General features: G+C 42.5%; 1 protein-coding gene across 2 annotated transcripts in view; it reads left to right on the plus strand.

The window, feature by feature from the left end:
• The window catches only part of si:rp71-46j2.7 (sorting nexin-25), a 67,635-nt gene that overhangs the window by 41,209 nt on the left and 12,505 nt on the right, over positions 1 to 13,921 (plus strand). For both annotated transcript variants that reach the window (XM_060832429.1, XM_060832431.1), the window contains exons 11-12: positions 1,570 to 1,689; positions 7,355 to 7,688. In XM_060832429.1, the coding sequence (XP_060688412.1) occupies positions 1,570 to 1,689; positions 7,355 to 7,688 (454 nt within the window). The remainder of the gene's footprint in view (positions 1 to 1,569; positions 1,690 to 7,354; positions 7,689 to 13,921) is intronic.

Raw genomic sequence — 13,921 nt, forward strand, 5'->3', positions numbered from 1 at the left:
TATACTCATTAGTTAATAAATTAAATAAAGTATGATAAAGATGGCAGGTCAGATAGTGCTGGATACAAAGGTGATCAAAAGTGAACACAACTGGCGCGAGTGTTTGTATCTCAAAGATCTTCAGATGCAAGTTGGGGAGATCTAGGCTGAGTTATAGACTGTGCCACCTCAGGAAAGGGCAAGTTACCTGGACACTTGGATCCAGGAGGCAGGAGCACCCTTAAATTAGTTGATTCAAACTTAGATAATGATCAAAGAGATGAGGGTGTGATTGCACATGAGACAGGTATCAGCTGTCTAAGGAACCTGAGGTACAACTCTTGAGGAGTTCCAGTCCCTAAAATTGTCCAGCAGTTATGAGGTTCTTGCAAGCTTTGTGGATGAGAAAAGGAACTGCAGGGAGGATGAGCAAACTGGCTAGGACACTTTGATGCAAGGAGACATTCAAGTAGGAGGAAGGTGGGAATATAGAAATGGTACAGGATAGTATAATTAGGTGGATTGATACTGTTCTCTACAGTTGAGCATGAGTTCCTAAGACTGTGTTGTCTGCCAGGTGTCAGGACATCTCCTTGGGGCTGTGGAGGAAATTGGAGAGGGAGGGGGAGGAATCTAATTGTCTTCATCCACATTGATACAGATGATTTTTGAAAGGACTAGAAAGGAGGTTCTGCTGAAAGGTTTTGAATAGTTAAATTAAAATGTAGAATCTCCAAGGTAATAATGTCCTTCAGTTGTAACCTTCACAATAATCTATAGCCCCAGTAGCATTAGAATACTAGACTAGCACACTTGCACCATGTACCCTCAATTTTTCACCACTTCTCTTGTGTATTCCTGGCAGTGGGAAGCAGACACGTTTTTCACTTGTACTGCTTCCTTTCACCATATTATGTCCATAGTCTGGGACTGTGACTCTCGAGTGATAGTTCAGCTTTCTGCCTTGTATCTCCTCCTTTTGAAGTGTTTCTCTAAAATTCCTTCAATGTGTATCATTCCATAGTCTCTCCAGGGACTGGGTGTAAACCACACAAGAATTTCCCAGAGAACCATTGGATTGCATTCTCCAAAATCTCTGGCTTGTACTACCTTTTCTAAAAACCAGTCAAGCCATCTTCCTCTGATAAATCTGTAAGTAGTTGGGGATGATGATCATTTGTTGTGGTAGTATGACACTGCAAGGACAGCTATGGTTTGAGAAGGTGACTCAGCACCAATTTCCACAGGACAAATAGGGGATGGGCTATAAATGCTGGCCCAGCTAGTGACTGCATTAAAAAAACATAACAGAGCTTCTCTTTTCACATGTACATTTCCCTGCAGGACCAAGTCCATCACTATGTTGTGATCTGCTTGCAAATACTCCTTTACATTCAAAAGTAGACAAGGGCTCTTGTAGTAATGTCAATTTCAGCCTAGGCTCATGTCCCACCTGTTCCAGAAGTGTGTAGTAACATCCCTGAACAGATTAATGAGAAAATATGCAAAGCATTCCAGGAATGAAAGGCACCCTGTAATGAAAGCTTTCTTTAACTATATGACTAAAACCTGCTGTTTTCTCTCTTGCAGAAGCTGGTGTCTGAAGAGTCCATTTTGTATAACGAGAGTACCCGCAAATTCTTCTCGGCCAGTGATGAGCTTCGAGAATATTGGGGGCTATTAAAATCTCTGTTCAACGAGGATGATGAGGTAAATGCATACGATATGGGTATTTGTCTCAGCTTATGGGTCTCAACCAGGTATAATAGTGAAAACACATGAAAATTCTTCTTAAAAAAGTGAACAACAACTACGGTTTTCATTTCCTTGCGATGTAAATCAATAGTCCTGACTTTGCATTTATCATTGTCACTGTGTGACCAATGTTTTTTTTCTCACATTGAAACAAAACAGGGAATTAAGGGTATCAAAATAACTTGTGGTAGCTGCTATGCTCGTTACAGCTTTGATAAGATTAGGAAGGTCCACACGCATTTGTGTGGACATGAGGAACCATTATTGAATACAATTATATATAGCTGATGAAGGCATCATCAAGAATTCTGCAGACCCAACCTCCATGTGATCTAATGACACATTGACTCACTCTTCAGCTGCATCATCAAAAGGTCTGAAGTGCTGATGTTTGCTAATGATTGCATAATGTTGAGCATCATTTGTGACTCCTCAGATACTGATGGAATCTATGTCCATAATGCAGCAGGACCTGGACCACGTCCAGACTGGGGTGATGTGATAAGTGTGACAAGTGCCAGGCAATGAGCGTCTCCAGCAAAAGGGAAAACAACCATTGTCCCTTGATGTTCAATTGGATTACCATTGCTGAATGTTCCACTATCAACATCCTGGTAGTAACTGTTAGCTAGTTTTGAGAAGATTTGTAGCTCAGGTTGAGGTTTTGGATATAGGTTTGCTCACTGAGCTGGAAGGTTCATTTCCAGATGTTTTGTTACCCTACTAGATAACATCTTCAGTGGGCCTCAGGCAAGGCAATGCTGAAAATTCCTGCTTTCTATTTATATGTTTGGGTTTCTTTGGTTGGTGATGTCATTTCCTGTGGTGATGTTATTTCCTGTGGTGAAGTCACTTCCAGTTCCTTTTCTCAGGGGGAAGTAGATGGGTATTAACTGTAAACCAGAAGCTAAATAGGACAAACCACTTTACATGCTATGCCTATAAAAGTAGGTCAGAGTGACAAATAACTTCCCTCCTGTCTGGTAATGTCTGTCCAATATCTACAAGGCTCAAGCCAAGAGTGTGGTGGAATACTCTGCACCTTGCAGATCACACCAAACTTGGACATGGAGGGGACAGCAAAGAAGGTTACCTCAGAGTACATGGAATCAGATGGGCCAATGGAGGAGTGACTGGTGAAGTTTAATTTAGGTAAATGTGAGGTGCTGCATTTTGGAAAGGCAAATCAGGGCATGGTAAGGTCCTGGAGGGTGTTGCTGAACAATGAGACCTTTGGAGTGCAGGTTCATAGTTCCTTGAAAAGTGGAGTCGCAGGTAGATAGGACAGTGAAGAAGGCATTTGGTATGCTTTGCTTTTTTGGTCATAGCATTGACTATAGGAGTTGGGAGGTCATGTTGCAGCTGTACAGGACACTGGTTAGGCCACTGTTGGAATGTTGTGTGCAATTCTGGTCTCCCTCCTATAGGAAGTATGTTTTGAAACTTGAATGTTACCAGGGTTGGAGATTTGAGCTATAGAGAAAGGCTGAATAGGCTGGGGCAGTTTCCCTGGAGTGTCAGAGGCAGAGGGGTGGCCTTATCGAGGTTTATAAAATCATGAGGGGCATGGATAGAGTAAATAGGCAAGTTCTTTTCCCTGGAGTGAGCGAGTCCAGAATTAGACCGCATAGATTTAGGGTGACAGGGAAAAAATGTAAAAGGCACCTAAGGGGCAACTTTTTCACAGAAGGTGGTGCATGTATGGAATGAACTGCCAGAAGAAGTGGTGGAGGCTAGTACAATTACAATATTTAAAAGGCATCTGGATGGGTATATGAACAGGAAGGCTGTGGAGGGATATGGGCCAAGTGCTGGCAAATGGGACAAGATTAACTTAAGATATCTATTCAGCATGGTCATGTTGGACCGAAGGGCCTGTTTCCATGCTGTACATCTCTATGACTTTATGACTGTCAGCAGCTCCAACAAGACTCAAGTAGCTCAACTCCATCCAGGACAAAGCAACTGGCTTGCTTGGCATCCCATCCACTTTTCAACATTCACAGTCTTCACCTCCAATGCATTGTGGTAGCAGAGTACCCCATCTACAAGTGCACTACAATAAAAGACCAGGGCCTCTTTGATAGCACCTCCCACACCGGAGACCTCTACCACCTAGAAGTACAAGGATAACAGATTCATGGGAGCACCACCACCTGGAAATTCTCACATACCATCCTTAGTTAGAACAATTTGCTGCTCCTTCGTGGTGCTAGGTCAAAAACCAATAATCCCCTTCCCATCAGCATTGTGGGGTTCCGAAATGCTAATGGCTGCTGCAGTTCAAGACGCTCGCCACCACTTTCTGAATCCGAGCTTTTCGATAAATGATGGCCTGAAAGGTGACACCCAAAAGGAATACTTTAATGTCCTCCTAGGTGTTCTTCCCTTGTGTGTTAGATAAAAGACAGGGGGTTGATTTGGAATTTAACGAACCAACCCCCTTTTTATTTAACTCTTCAGGTGTCAGCATAAAACATATATTCGTTGCAACATTTAATTTTCATTTCATCTAATTTCAACATGAACTCATTTCGTTTCATTTCACTTTAACTTAATTCACATTTAACTCTAATTCTAAAGTGAACTCTATAAGTGGTGACACCCACATGCCTTGAATAAAAAGAACTATAACTTAGTTGCGTACACTCAAGCTTTTCTGAGAATGTTGGTGTAATTAGCCTTTTACACTTCCATGGCCAAAGTTACAAATAGTTTTCTTTAGATTATGGCCAGTGCATTGGCCTCAGTCTTTTGAATTTAAACAGCAAAAGAACAAACTTTTTTTTTCAATAGACTTCTCAACTTGTTCTGCTACCTTAACAGTCCCATGTATGTGTGCCACAAATGTGTCTTTGACTCCATACTGTATGTTAACATTTATATAATTTATTTTATTTTACCGCTCATCATCATTCCTCCTAAAATGAATGTCTTTATACTTCTCTGTGTTAAGTCTCAACTCCCTTGTGTCGGGCAGCGTAGAAAGTGAATGTCTCTCCTGCCAATACCAAAGATAATGTTGAGTTCAGTTTAAAGCAAGTACCAAGCAGGTACCAAGCCTGACACACTTGTCAGTGAAATTTAACATTGTTGGTGGCCATAGTTTCAACTGCCAAGGACTTAATCTCTGCCCCAAACCTCATTACCCCCTTTAAGACACTCCTTAGAATTTGTCTCTGAGATTAAGTTACTAGTTCCCTATCCAAGCATTTCACTTTGTGACTCAGAGGCGACCTTTGCTTTGCAACATTTCTTTTGTGAAGTATTTTGAGATGGTTTATGACTTTGAAATGACTAAATAAGTGCAAGTTGAAGTAAAGTTACCTTTCTACTAGTTTTACCTATCCTACTCCCATGATTGTGTAATGTTTCTGGTTTACCTTCCCCGTTGTAAGAGTGCAAAGCTTATTTACCAGTCATTCCTCATAATAGAGACACTGCCTCCAGCACCACTGGACTTGCTCAGTGACTTGGTGACTAGGACTGACTCCATTGACCCAAATGCAAAGCAACAGCACCAATTTATGTATCTGCGGCACCTTCACCAAACCATAATGCCCCAATTGGGGTTGCACTAGCACAGATGTTATGTCAATAAAATACAGAGTCAGGGATTAATGGTCCTTTGAATTGACTTCTGATTTCAGTACAGAATCTCACTCCAAATACATGGGGAGGAGGTGAAGGTGGTCAAAGTTGCCGCTTGATTAGCATGATCTTCACAACATTCAGTCACTCACAGCCGATGCTCAGTAGCAGCAGTCTGTACTGTCTACAAGATGCGCTGCAGAAATTTGCTGAAGATCCTTAAACAGCTCCTTGTGAACCCACAACCATTTTCACCTAGAAGGACAAGGGCAGCAGTAGATACATGCAAATGTCACCAGTTGCAAGTCTGCCCCCGCTCCACCACTCCACAAAGCCATTCACAATGCTGACTCGCTTGCCTTCACTGTCACTGTATCACGATCCTGGAATCCCCTCCCTCAGGGCATTGTGGGTCAATTGACAGCAGGCGGACTGCAGCTATGCAAGAAGGTGACTCACCCCCAGCTTCTCAAGGGCAAGTAGGAACAGGCAAAAAGTTCCTGGCCTAGCTAGCAACACCCACATCTCATGAGTGAATTAAAACAAAACATTGGCGCAGATGATAGAAGGAATCATTGCCAGCAGGTCGCAGTACATATAAGATCTGAATTGAAGAATCAGAGTTTTGTGGGTGTGCGTTGAAGGTAATTTTAAGAAAATAAAGTAGTTCAAGGTGTTTCTCTCACTGTCACCAAAGAAAATTTGACAGCAAAAGACACACGATGACTTTGGGTACACGACAAACGTTTGATCAAAGAAGTAGATTTTGTGTGATTTAGAGGAGGAAAGAATTAGGAATGTGGAGAGTCATAGGCATGATGTGGAGGAGCCAGTGTTGGACTGGAGTATACAAAGTTAAAAATCTCACCTGATGCAGGAGCTGTGCTCCGAAAGCTAGTGCTTCCAAATAAACCTGTTGGACTATAACCTGGTGTTGTGAGAGTCAGAGTCATACAGCATGGAAACAGATCCTTTGGTCCAACTAGTCCATGCCAAACATAATCACAAACTAAACTAGTCCCACCTGCCCATATCCCTCCAAACCTTTCTTATTCATGTACTTATCCAAATGTCTTTTAAATATTGTAATTATACCACCATCCAGTACTTCCTCAGGAAGTTCATTCCATATGCAAACCACCCTTTGTGTAAAAGATTTTAAAATTTGCTCCTCATGCCTTTTTTAATTCTTTCTCCTCTCACCTTAAAATTGTATCCCCTAGTCTTGAAATCCCTCATCCTGGGGAAATGACAACTACCATTAAACTATCTATACCTCTCATTATCTTATAAACTTCTTTAAGGTTGTCTCTCAACCAGTGTTCAAGGAAATTATTCCAGAGTATTGAGATGAGACAAATAGATGAAGGCACTGTCATCACTGCCCTAGCAGTGAAGATTTGGGATGGACAGGAGGCCAGAAACGATACGATTTCAGAAAGCTGCAGGTGAGGGTGGGAAGATAGATTAGATTAGATTCCCTACAGTGTGGAAACAGGCCCTTCTGCCCAACAAGTCCACATCGACCCTCCAAAGAGTAACCCACCCTCCTTTGACAAATGCACCTAACATTATGGACAATTTAACATGGCCAATTCACCTGACGTGGACATCTTTGGAATGTGGGAGGAAACCCACGCAGACACGGGGAGAATGTGCAAACTCCACATAGACAGTCACCCGAGGCTGGAATCGAAGCTGGCACTGTGAGGCAGCAGTGCTAACCACTGAGCCACTGTGCTGCCCAAACTGTGCTGGGAAATGAAGAAAGGCAGTTGACACAGTAACTATGTAGGTAAAAACAATGACTGCAGATGCTGGAAACCAGATTCTGGATTAGTGGTGCTGGAAGAGCACAGCAGTTCAGGCAGCATCTGAGGAGCAGCAAAATTGACGTTTCGGGCAAAAGCCCTTCATCAGGAATGGTACATTTGTGTAATTTACTATTCAGTGTGTCTGTAAAACGAAATGTAGTTTTGTAAGCTTGTGTGTGAAAATTCCTGATTTTTTTCACTGTCCTATACCATAGGTGATTTGTACAGGAAGTGGTACTTCAGAAGACCCATGTAACACTGATGTGGGTGAAGATGAGCCTTTGGAAACAGATCCAGAAAACACAGAGATTCCGAACCATAAGTCCGTAGAATCACTACCTTCCGAAATACTTAGTGAAGACTCTGAATCAGATTGTGGCTTCAGATTGCTGTCAGGTACTTCTAAAAAGAAAGTTGCAGGTAGAGTCAGCATTTCCAGCAGGAAGAGGATAAATGGACTATCTTGGGGAAAGATTCCACAAACTTCAGAACGGACAGAATGCCTCACAAACGAGGTTCAGAAGCTCTTGGAAGAATTGTTTTGTACAGGTGAACTTTTATTTTCCTTTTTTGAAGCAGCTTTACGTTAATATTTTGACATGAGGCAATGGATTTTCCCACACACACTCTTTATACTGAGTGCATCTTTTGTTTAGACTCCATTTAACCTGACTGTTTTGATGAGGTTCATAAATAAGAACATAGCTCTGTGGTTCTGTTTCATATCTTTCTGCAATAGAACAGAATCGACTGAAGGCAGTGTGGTAATTACGGGCTCAGCCTTACCAGAAACTGGCTCAGTGGCATTTTTGTCATTTTTGACCTTTCTGCAACGTCTACTGAGATTTCTTGAGTTTATCATTCCACATTCACTTCATTATCTCCATATTGGTACTCCTTATAGAGTTATAAAGTCATAGAGATGTACAACATGGAAACAGACCCTTGGTCCAACTCATCCATGCCGACCGGATATCCCAACCCAATCTAGTCCCATTTGCCAGCACTTGGCCCATATCCCTTTAAACCCTTCCTATACATAAACCCATCCAGATGCCTTGTAAATGTTGTAATTGTACCAGCCTCCAGCACGTCCTCTGACAGCTCATTCCATTCACGCACCACCCTCTGCATGAAAAAGTTGCCCCCTAGGTCCCTTTTAAATTTTTTCCCTCTCACCCTAAATCTATGTGGTCTAGTTCTGGACTCGCCCAACCCAGGGAACAGGTCCTGTCTATTTACCTAATTCATGCCCCTTGTGATTTAATAAACCTCTATAACGTCACTCCTCAGCCTCCGACATTCCAGGTAAAATAGCCCCAGCCTATTCAGCCATTCCCTATCACACACATCCTCCAACCCCGGCAACATGAGCAATGCTAGCCCGATTCCCCCAATCTCTATAGGTGGATACTGCTAAGATATCGCAGGATGCCTAACGCAGGAACCATCTTTGACCCCTAGGTTAGGCACTGACACTCCAGAGTTTCCATTCATTTAATGGGATAGCAGCCACAAGCCAATACTTATCAGGGCACCTAGGTGGCGTGGCTAATATTTGTCTGTACACATAACTGCACGTTCTTATATTGATCAACCTTCAAGCACCAAGCCACACAGGTAACCTGTCCTTAGAACCATTCCATCTTAAAACCCTCTCTAAGTCACTGCTTCTGTTTTCCCAATGGTCACTCTTGCCCAGAATTTTATGAAAAAAAAATGTTCTTTGAACAATGGGGGCATCACTGGTTGTGCCAGTGTTTATTGCCTGAGCCTAGTGCCCTTGAGAAAGTGGTGGTGGATTGCTACTTTGAACTGCTGCAGTCCCTGTGCTGTAGATAAATCCCTTTGGAAGGGAGTTGCACAATTTAGGCCCAGTCACACAATCAATGAGTGGTCACCACACTCGGCCCACATCTACCAAAACGGGTACTGATTAGTCCTGTCCAGCTTGCAGCATCTGACATTGCTCTCTAATAATATGCAGAAAGCTAAGTTCTTCCTGCTTCGTAACTTCATCTTCCTATTTGGAAAATTGCTCCAGCCCTCTCAGCTCACCAGCATCCATCATATCGCCACTTCGGCTGCTCTTGTTGTGAAGAGCACATCGTGCTAGGATTATATGATAGATTCTGTAATCTCACCCTTCCACTTCCAATCAATCCAAGCAGCAGAACCTCAACTTGAGGAGGTCTACCTGGTCAGGTCCACGTCCCCCAACAACCCACCCTCCCATCCTGGCACCCTCCCCTGCCACCACTGGAATTGCAAAACCTGCGCCCACACCTCCTCCCTCACATCCATCCAAGGCCCCAAAGGAGCCTTCCACATCCATCAAAGTTTTACCTGCGCATCCACCAATATCATTTATTGTATCCGTTGCTCCCGATGCGGTCTCCTCTACATTGGGGAGACTGGACGCCTCCTAGTAGAGCGCTTTAGGGGCCATCTCTGGGACAGCCGCACCAATAACCCCACCGCCCTGTGGCCCCACATTTCAACTCCCCCTCTCACTCTGCCAAGGACATGGAGGTCCTGGGCCTCCTCCACCGCCGCTCCCTCACCACCCGATGCCTGGAGGAAGAGCACCTCATCTTCCGCCTCGGAACACTTCAACACTTCAATAGTGGGTGGCACGGTGGCACAGTGGTTAGCACTGCTGCCTCACAGCGCCTGAGACCCGGGTTCAATTCCCGACTCAGGCGACTGACTGTGGAGTTTGCACGTTCTCCCCGTGTCTGCGTGGGTTTCCTTCGGGTGCTCCGGTTTCCTCCCACAGTCCAAAGATGTGCAGGTCACGTGAATTGGCCATGCTAAATTGCCCGTAGTGTTAGGTAAGGGGTGGGTGTAGGGGTATGGGTGGTTTGCGCTTCGGCGGGTCAGTGTGGACTTGTTGGGCCGAAGGGCCTGTTTCCACACTGTAAGTAATCTAATCTAAACCCCATGGCATCAATGTGGATTTCACCAGTTTCCACATTTCCCCTTCCCCTGCCTTACCTCAGCTCCAACCTTCCAGCTCAGCACCGCCCTCATGACCTGTCCTACCTGCCTATCTTCCTTTCCACCTATCCACTCCACCCTCCTCTCTGACATATCACCTTCATCTCCACCCCCATTCACCTATTGTACTCTATGCTACTTTCTCCCCATCCCCATCCCTCTCTCATTTATCTCTCCACTCTGCAGGCACCCTGAAAATGAAGGAAATGTGAATTTAGTTCTGAAGGTGATTGGCCTTTTTTTTAAAAGAAAAGTTCAGAAAGCCATTTTAAGCAGTGAAGTAATGATTTTAAAAAAATATGTGACCAAATTAAATATTCAGTCCGTTTCTGTGGAGTTGATTACTGAAAGTTTACTAAATTAAGCTTTATGATATAGAATGAGTTCAGGGACCAATAGTAAGTTGAGTTAAGAGGAGTTATATCAGCTGAATTTTAGGTGGTATAAATCCCCAAACTGTCAGAATTAGAAGGACATGTCCAAACTATTAGAGCTGAAAAGAATTCTTAAGCAGTCCCAGGAGAAGAATAGAAGGGAATTATTTGAGTACAAAATTAAAGATAGGAGTGATATCTCACTGGGATTGCGTGACGATAAAGGATATTGCTAGGAAAAGGGTTTGAATCATTATTCCTAATACTAAATAAAAACCAAAAGAACTGCGGATGCTGTAAATCAGAAACACATGAAGCTGTTGCTGGAAAAGCTCAGCAGGTCTGGCAGTAGCTTTGAAGAGAAATCCGAGCTAATGTTTCAGGTCCAGTGACCCTTTCTCAGAACTCAGGTTCTGGGTCACTAAATCCAAAACGTTAACTCTGATTTCTCTTCACAGCTGCTGCCAGACCTACTGAGCTTTTACAGCAACTTCTGTTTCCCTTTCTGATTATTTTTAATATTTCCATTAAGATCTTTCTAAATGGTTTGTACAGATGAATTACATTTGGTTTAATAAAGTTATGTTCTTTTGTTTAAAGAACATTGCCAGCCTCAGTTGAATATGTTCACTGTCTGACAACCACAGTGACCAAGCTGCAAGAAAAAAAACTTACAATCTATAAAGTTAGGTTTCACTCTGAGAACTGACTTTTTCAGTAACGCTGTTTTCTGTGGGCATATTTATCTGTGTAATTTTATCTTTGTAGGTTCTACATGCCTACATTTAATTAAAAGTTAATAGGTTGATGTGGTTGAGCATGCTTTTGCCAAGGTTTGGATGCTCTTGGTCAAGTGAACTCCTATAAAGACAAAATTGTTATTATTGCATTTCTCATCATTGACTCCTCAGACACTGATGCAGATTGGCCACTTGGTACCTTTGTGTTATTGGTTTACATCAGACACGACTAAAAGACATCTTTCAGATGAGGCATTTGATTTGAATTATTATTGTCAGGCATACCTAGGTACAGTGAAAAGTTCTATTTTGCCTGCACTACAGACCGATCATGCCATACAAAGTGCATTAGGGTGATAGAACACAGCAAGGAATGTTACAGCAGCAGAGAATGTGCACAGAGATCAAGATCAACATTAAATTTAAAATTTGAGAGGCCCATTCAGAAGTCTAACAACAGGAGCGAAGAAGCTGTTCTTGAATCTGTATAAAATTTTTATATCTTCTGACTGATGGAATAGAGTATTTCTGGGATGGGATGGGTCTTTGATGATTCTGGTTGACATTGGACCAAAGCTACTCCTTCTCCCTGTCCTTTCACTCCAACAGGAGCAAATTAGGAACTTATCGCAGTTAAACTGAGCCTGCATTTTAGTCGACTGTTGGAACTGGAGCTTAGGCTTTACATACTTAACACAGTTTCAGTCTGCTCCTCTTTCAAGTCAATGTTTCCAGAAATGTTATGACACACCTCTGGGGCAGATGGCACTTCAACCTGGACCTTCTGGCCCAGAGGTAGGAACACTACATTTGCACCACAAGAGCTCTCCTGCTCCTACTTATAAATGTACAACTGAGTCCCAGTTAATGCCCTCTGCTTGAATATGATTACACACACAATTAATATACAATCAACATTGTATATTAATTAAGATTGCCAAATGAAATGTTTGTGGCTCTGCTGTGATAAGTTTCATGTTTCACGTTTCACATGACAGATTCACATCAGCCTCCACCTATTCTATTTATCTAATCCTATCAAGATATCCTGCTAGTCCCTTCTCCCTCATGTATTTATCTAACTTCCCCTTAAATACATCTATAGTATTTAGCTTAACTGCTCCTTTTAATAACAAGTTCCATCTTATAACCATTCTCTTGATAAAGAGGTTCTCATGAATGTTTATTAGTTAATTATTTACCTTGTTCTACTTGTGGATTGCCCTGCAGTGAAAACATTACCGAATGACAGAATTGTTACGGCTAGATTACTCACAGTGTGGAAACAGGCCCTTCGGCCCAACAAGTCCACACCGACCCGCCGAAGCGCACCCACCCAGACCCATTCACCCCTGAACCTAACACTACGGGCAATTTAGCGTGGCCAATTCACCTAACCTGCGGTTCACTGTGTCTGCACCAGCTCTCCAATGAACATTGTAACTTGGTGCCAGTCTCCTGGCCAAACCCTATTTAAAAATAATCTAATACCATCTTGACTGCCTCAGCTGAATCTACTTTTGCAACACTTCCAGGCAGACTACTTGAGACCTGAATCACCCTCTGTCTGCCATTATGTTTCATAATTCGCTTTCACTTCTCTGTCCTCTTCCAGAGAAATTAGCCTGAGCCTATATAGTCTGTCCTGAATGTTCAAACTTCTCCAATCTATAAGACAAATGGATGTGATCTGGTACGGTTATAGAGACATGATTGCAGGGAGACCAGGTTTGGGAATTGAATGTCTAAGGATTCTCAGTGTTTCAGAAGGATAGGCAGTACAGAAAAGGAGGCAGTGTAGCTTTGTTAGTAAAGGATGATGTCGGTGCTATAGTGAGAAATGATGTCAGCACTGGAGATCAAGACATAGAATCAGTCTGAGTCAAAATAAGAAATAGCAAGGGAAAGAAGTCCCCAGTGGGAGTAATCTATAGGTAGCTAAACAGTAGTTCCACAGTGGGCACAGTATAAACTAGGAAATACTGCCAGAAAGGTACAGCAAAAATCATTAGTGATTTTAACATGCATATAGATCAGATTAATCAAATTGCTAGGGTAGACTCGAGGGAGAGTTCTGGAACGTATTAGAGATTGTTTCCAGAACATATTGCTCCAAGAAAGAATCAGGGAAATTGCTATTCTCGAAATGATGTTGTGTAATGAGGTGCAGATAAATTAATGATCTCATAGTAAAAAAGCCTTAGGAAAGAGTGATCATTCAAATTCAGTTGGAGGGTGAGAAACTGGAATCCCAAACTAGCGTTCTGGAGTTACACAAGGTAATTACCTAGGCATGAGGACAGATCTGGTCATAGTGGGACTGGAAGGGAAATCTAAAGATAGGGCAGTTGATGAGCAGTGGCAGGTATTTGAAGAGATATTCAATTGCTCCCAACTAAAATATTTCCCAGAAAGGAAGAAATACTGTAAGAGGGAAAGAAAGCATCCATGGCTAAGCAAGGAAGTTACAGATGATGTAAAGTCAAAAACTATGGCGTACAATATTGGAAGAGTTTAAAGATCAATAAAGGGCCACCAAAAAAATTCATACAGAAAGGGGAAAATGTGAAAAAAACTCAGCACAAAATATGGAAACGGATGACAAAAGTTTCTGTAAATATATAAAATGGAAGAGAGTAGCAAAAGTAAATGTTGGTCCCTAGAACTG

Source organism: Hemiscyllium ocellatum, chromosome 11 (assembly GCF_020745735.1).
Source record: "Hemiscyllium ocellatum isolate sHemOce1 chromosome 11, sHemOce1.pat.X.cur, whole genome shotgun sequence".
Lineage (NCBI taxonomy): Eukaryota > Metazoa > Chordata > Chondrichthyes > Orectolobiformes > Hemiscylliidae > Hemiscyllium > Hemiscyllium ocellatum.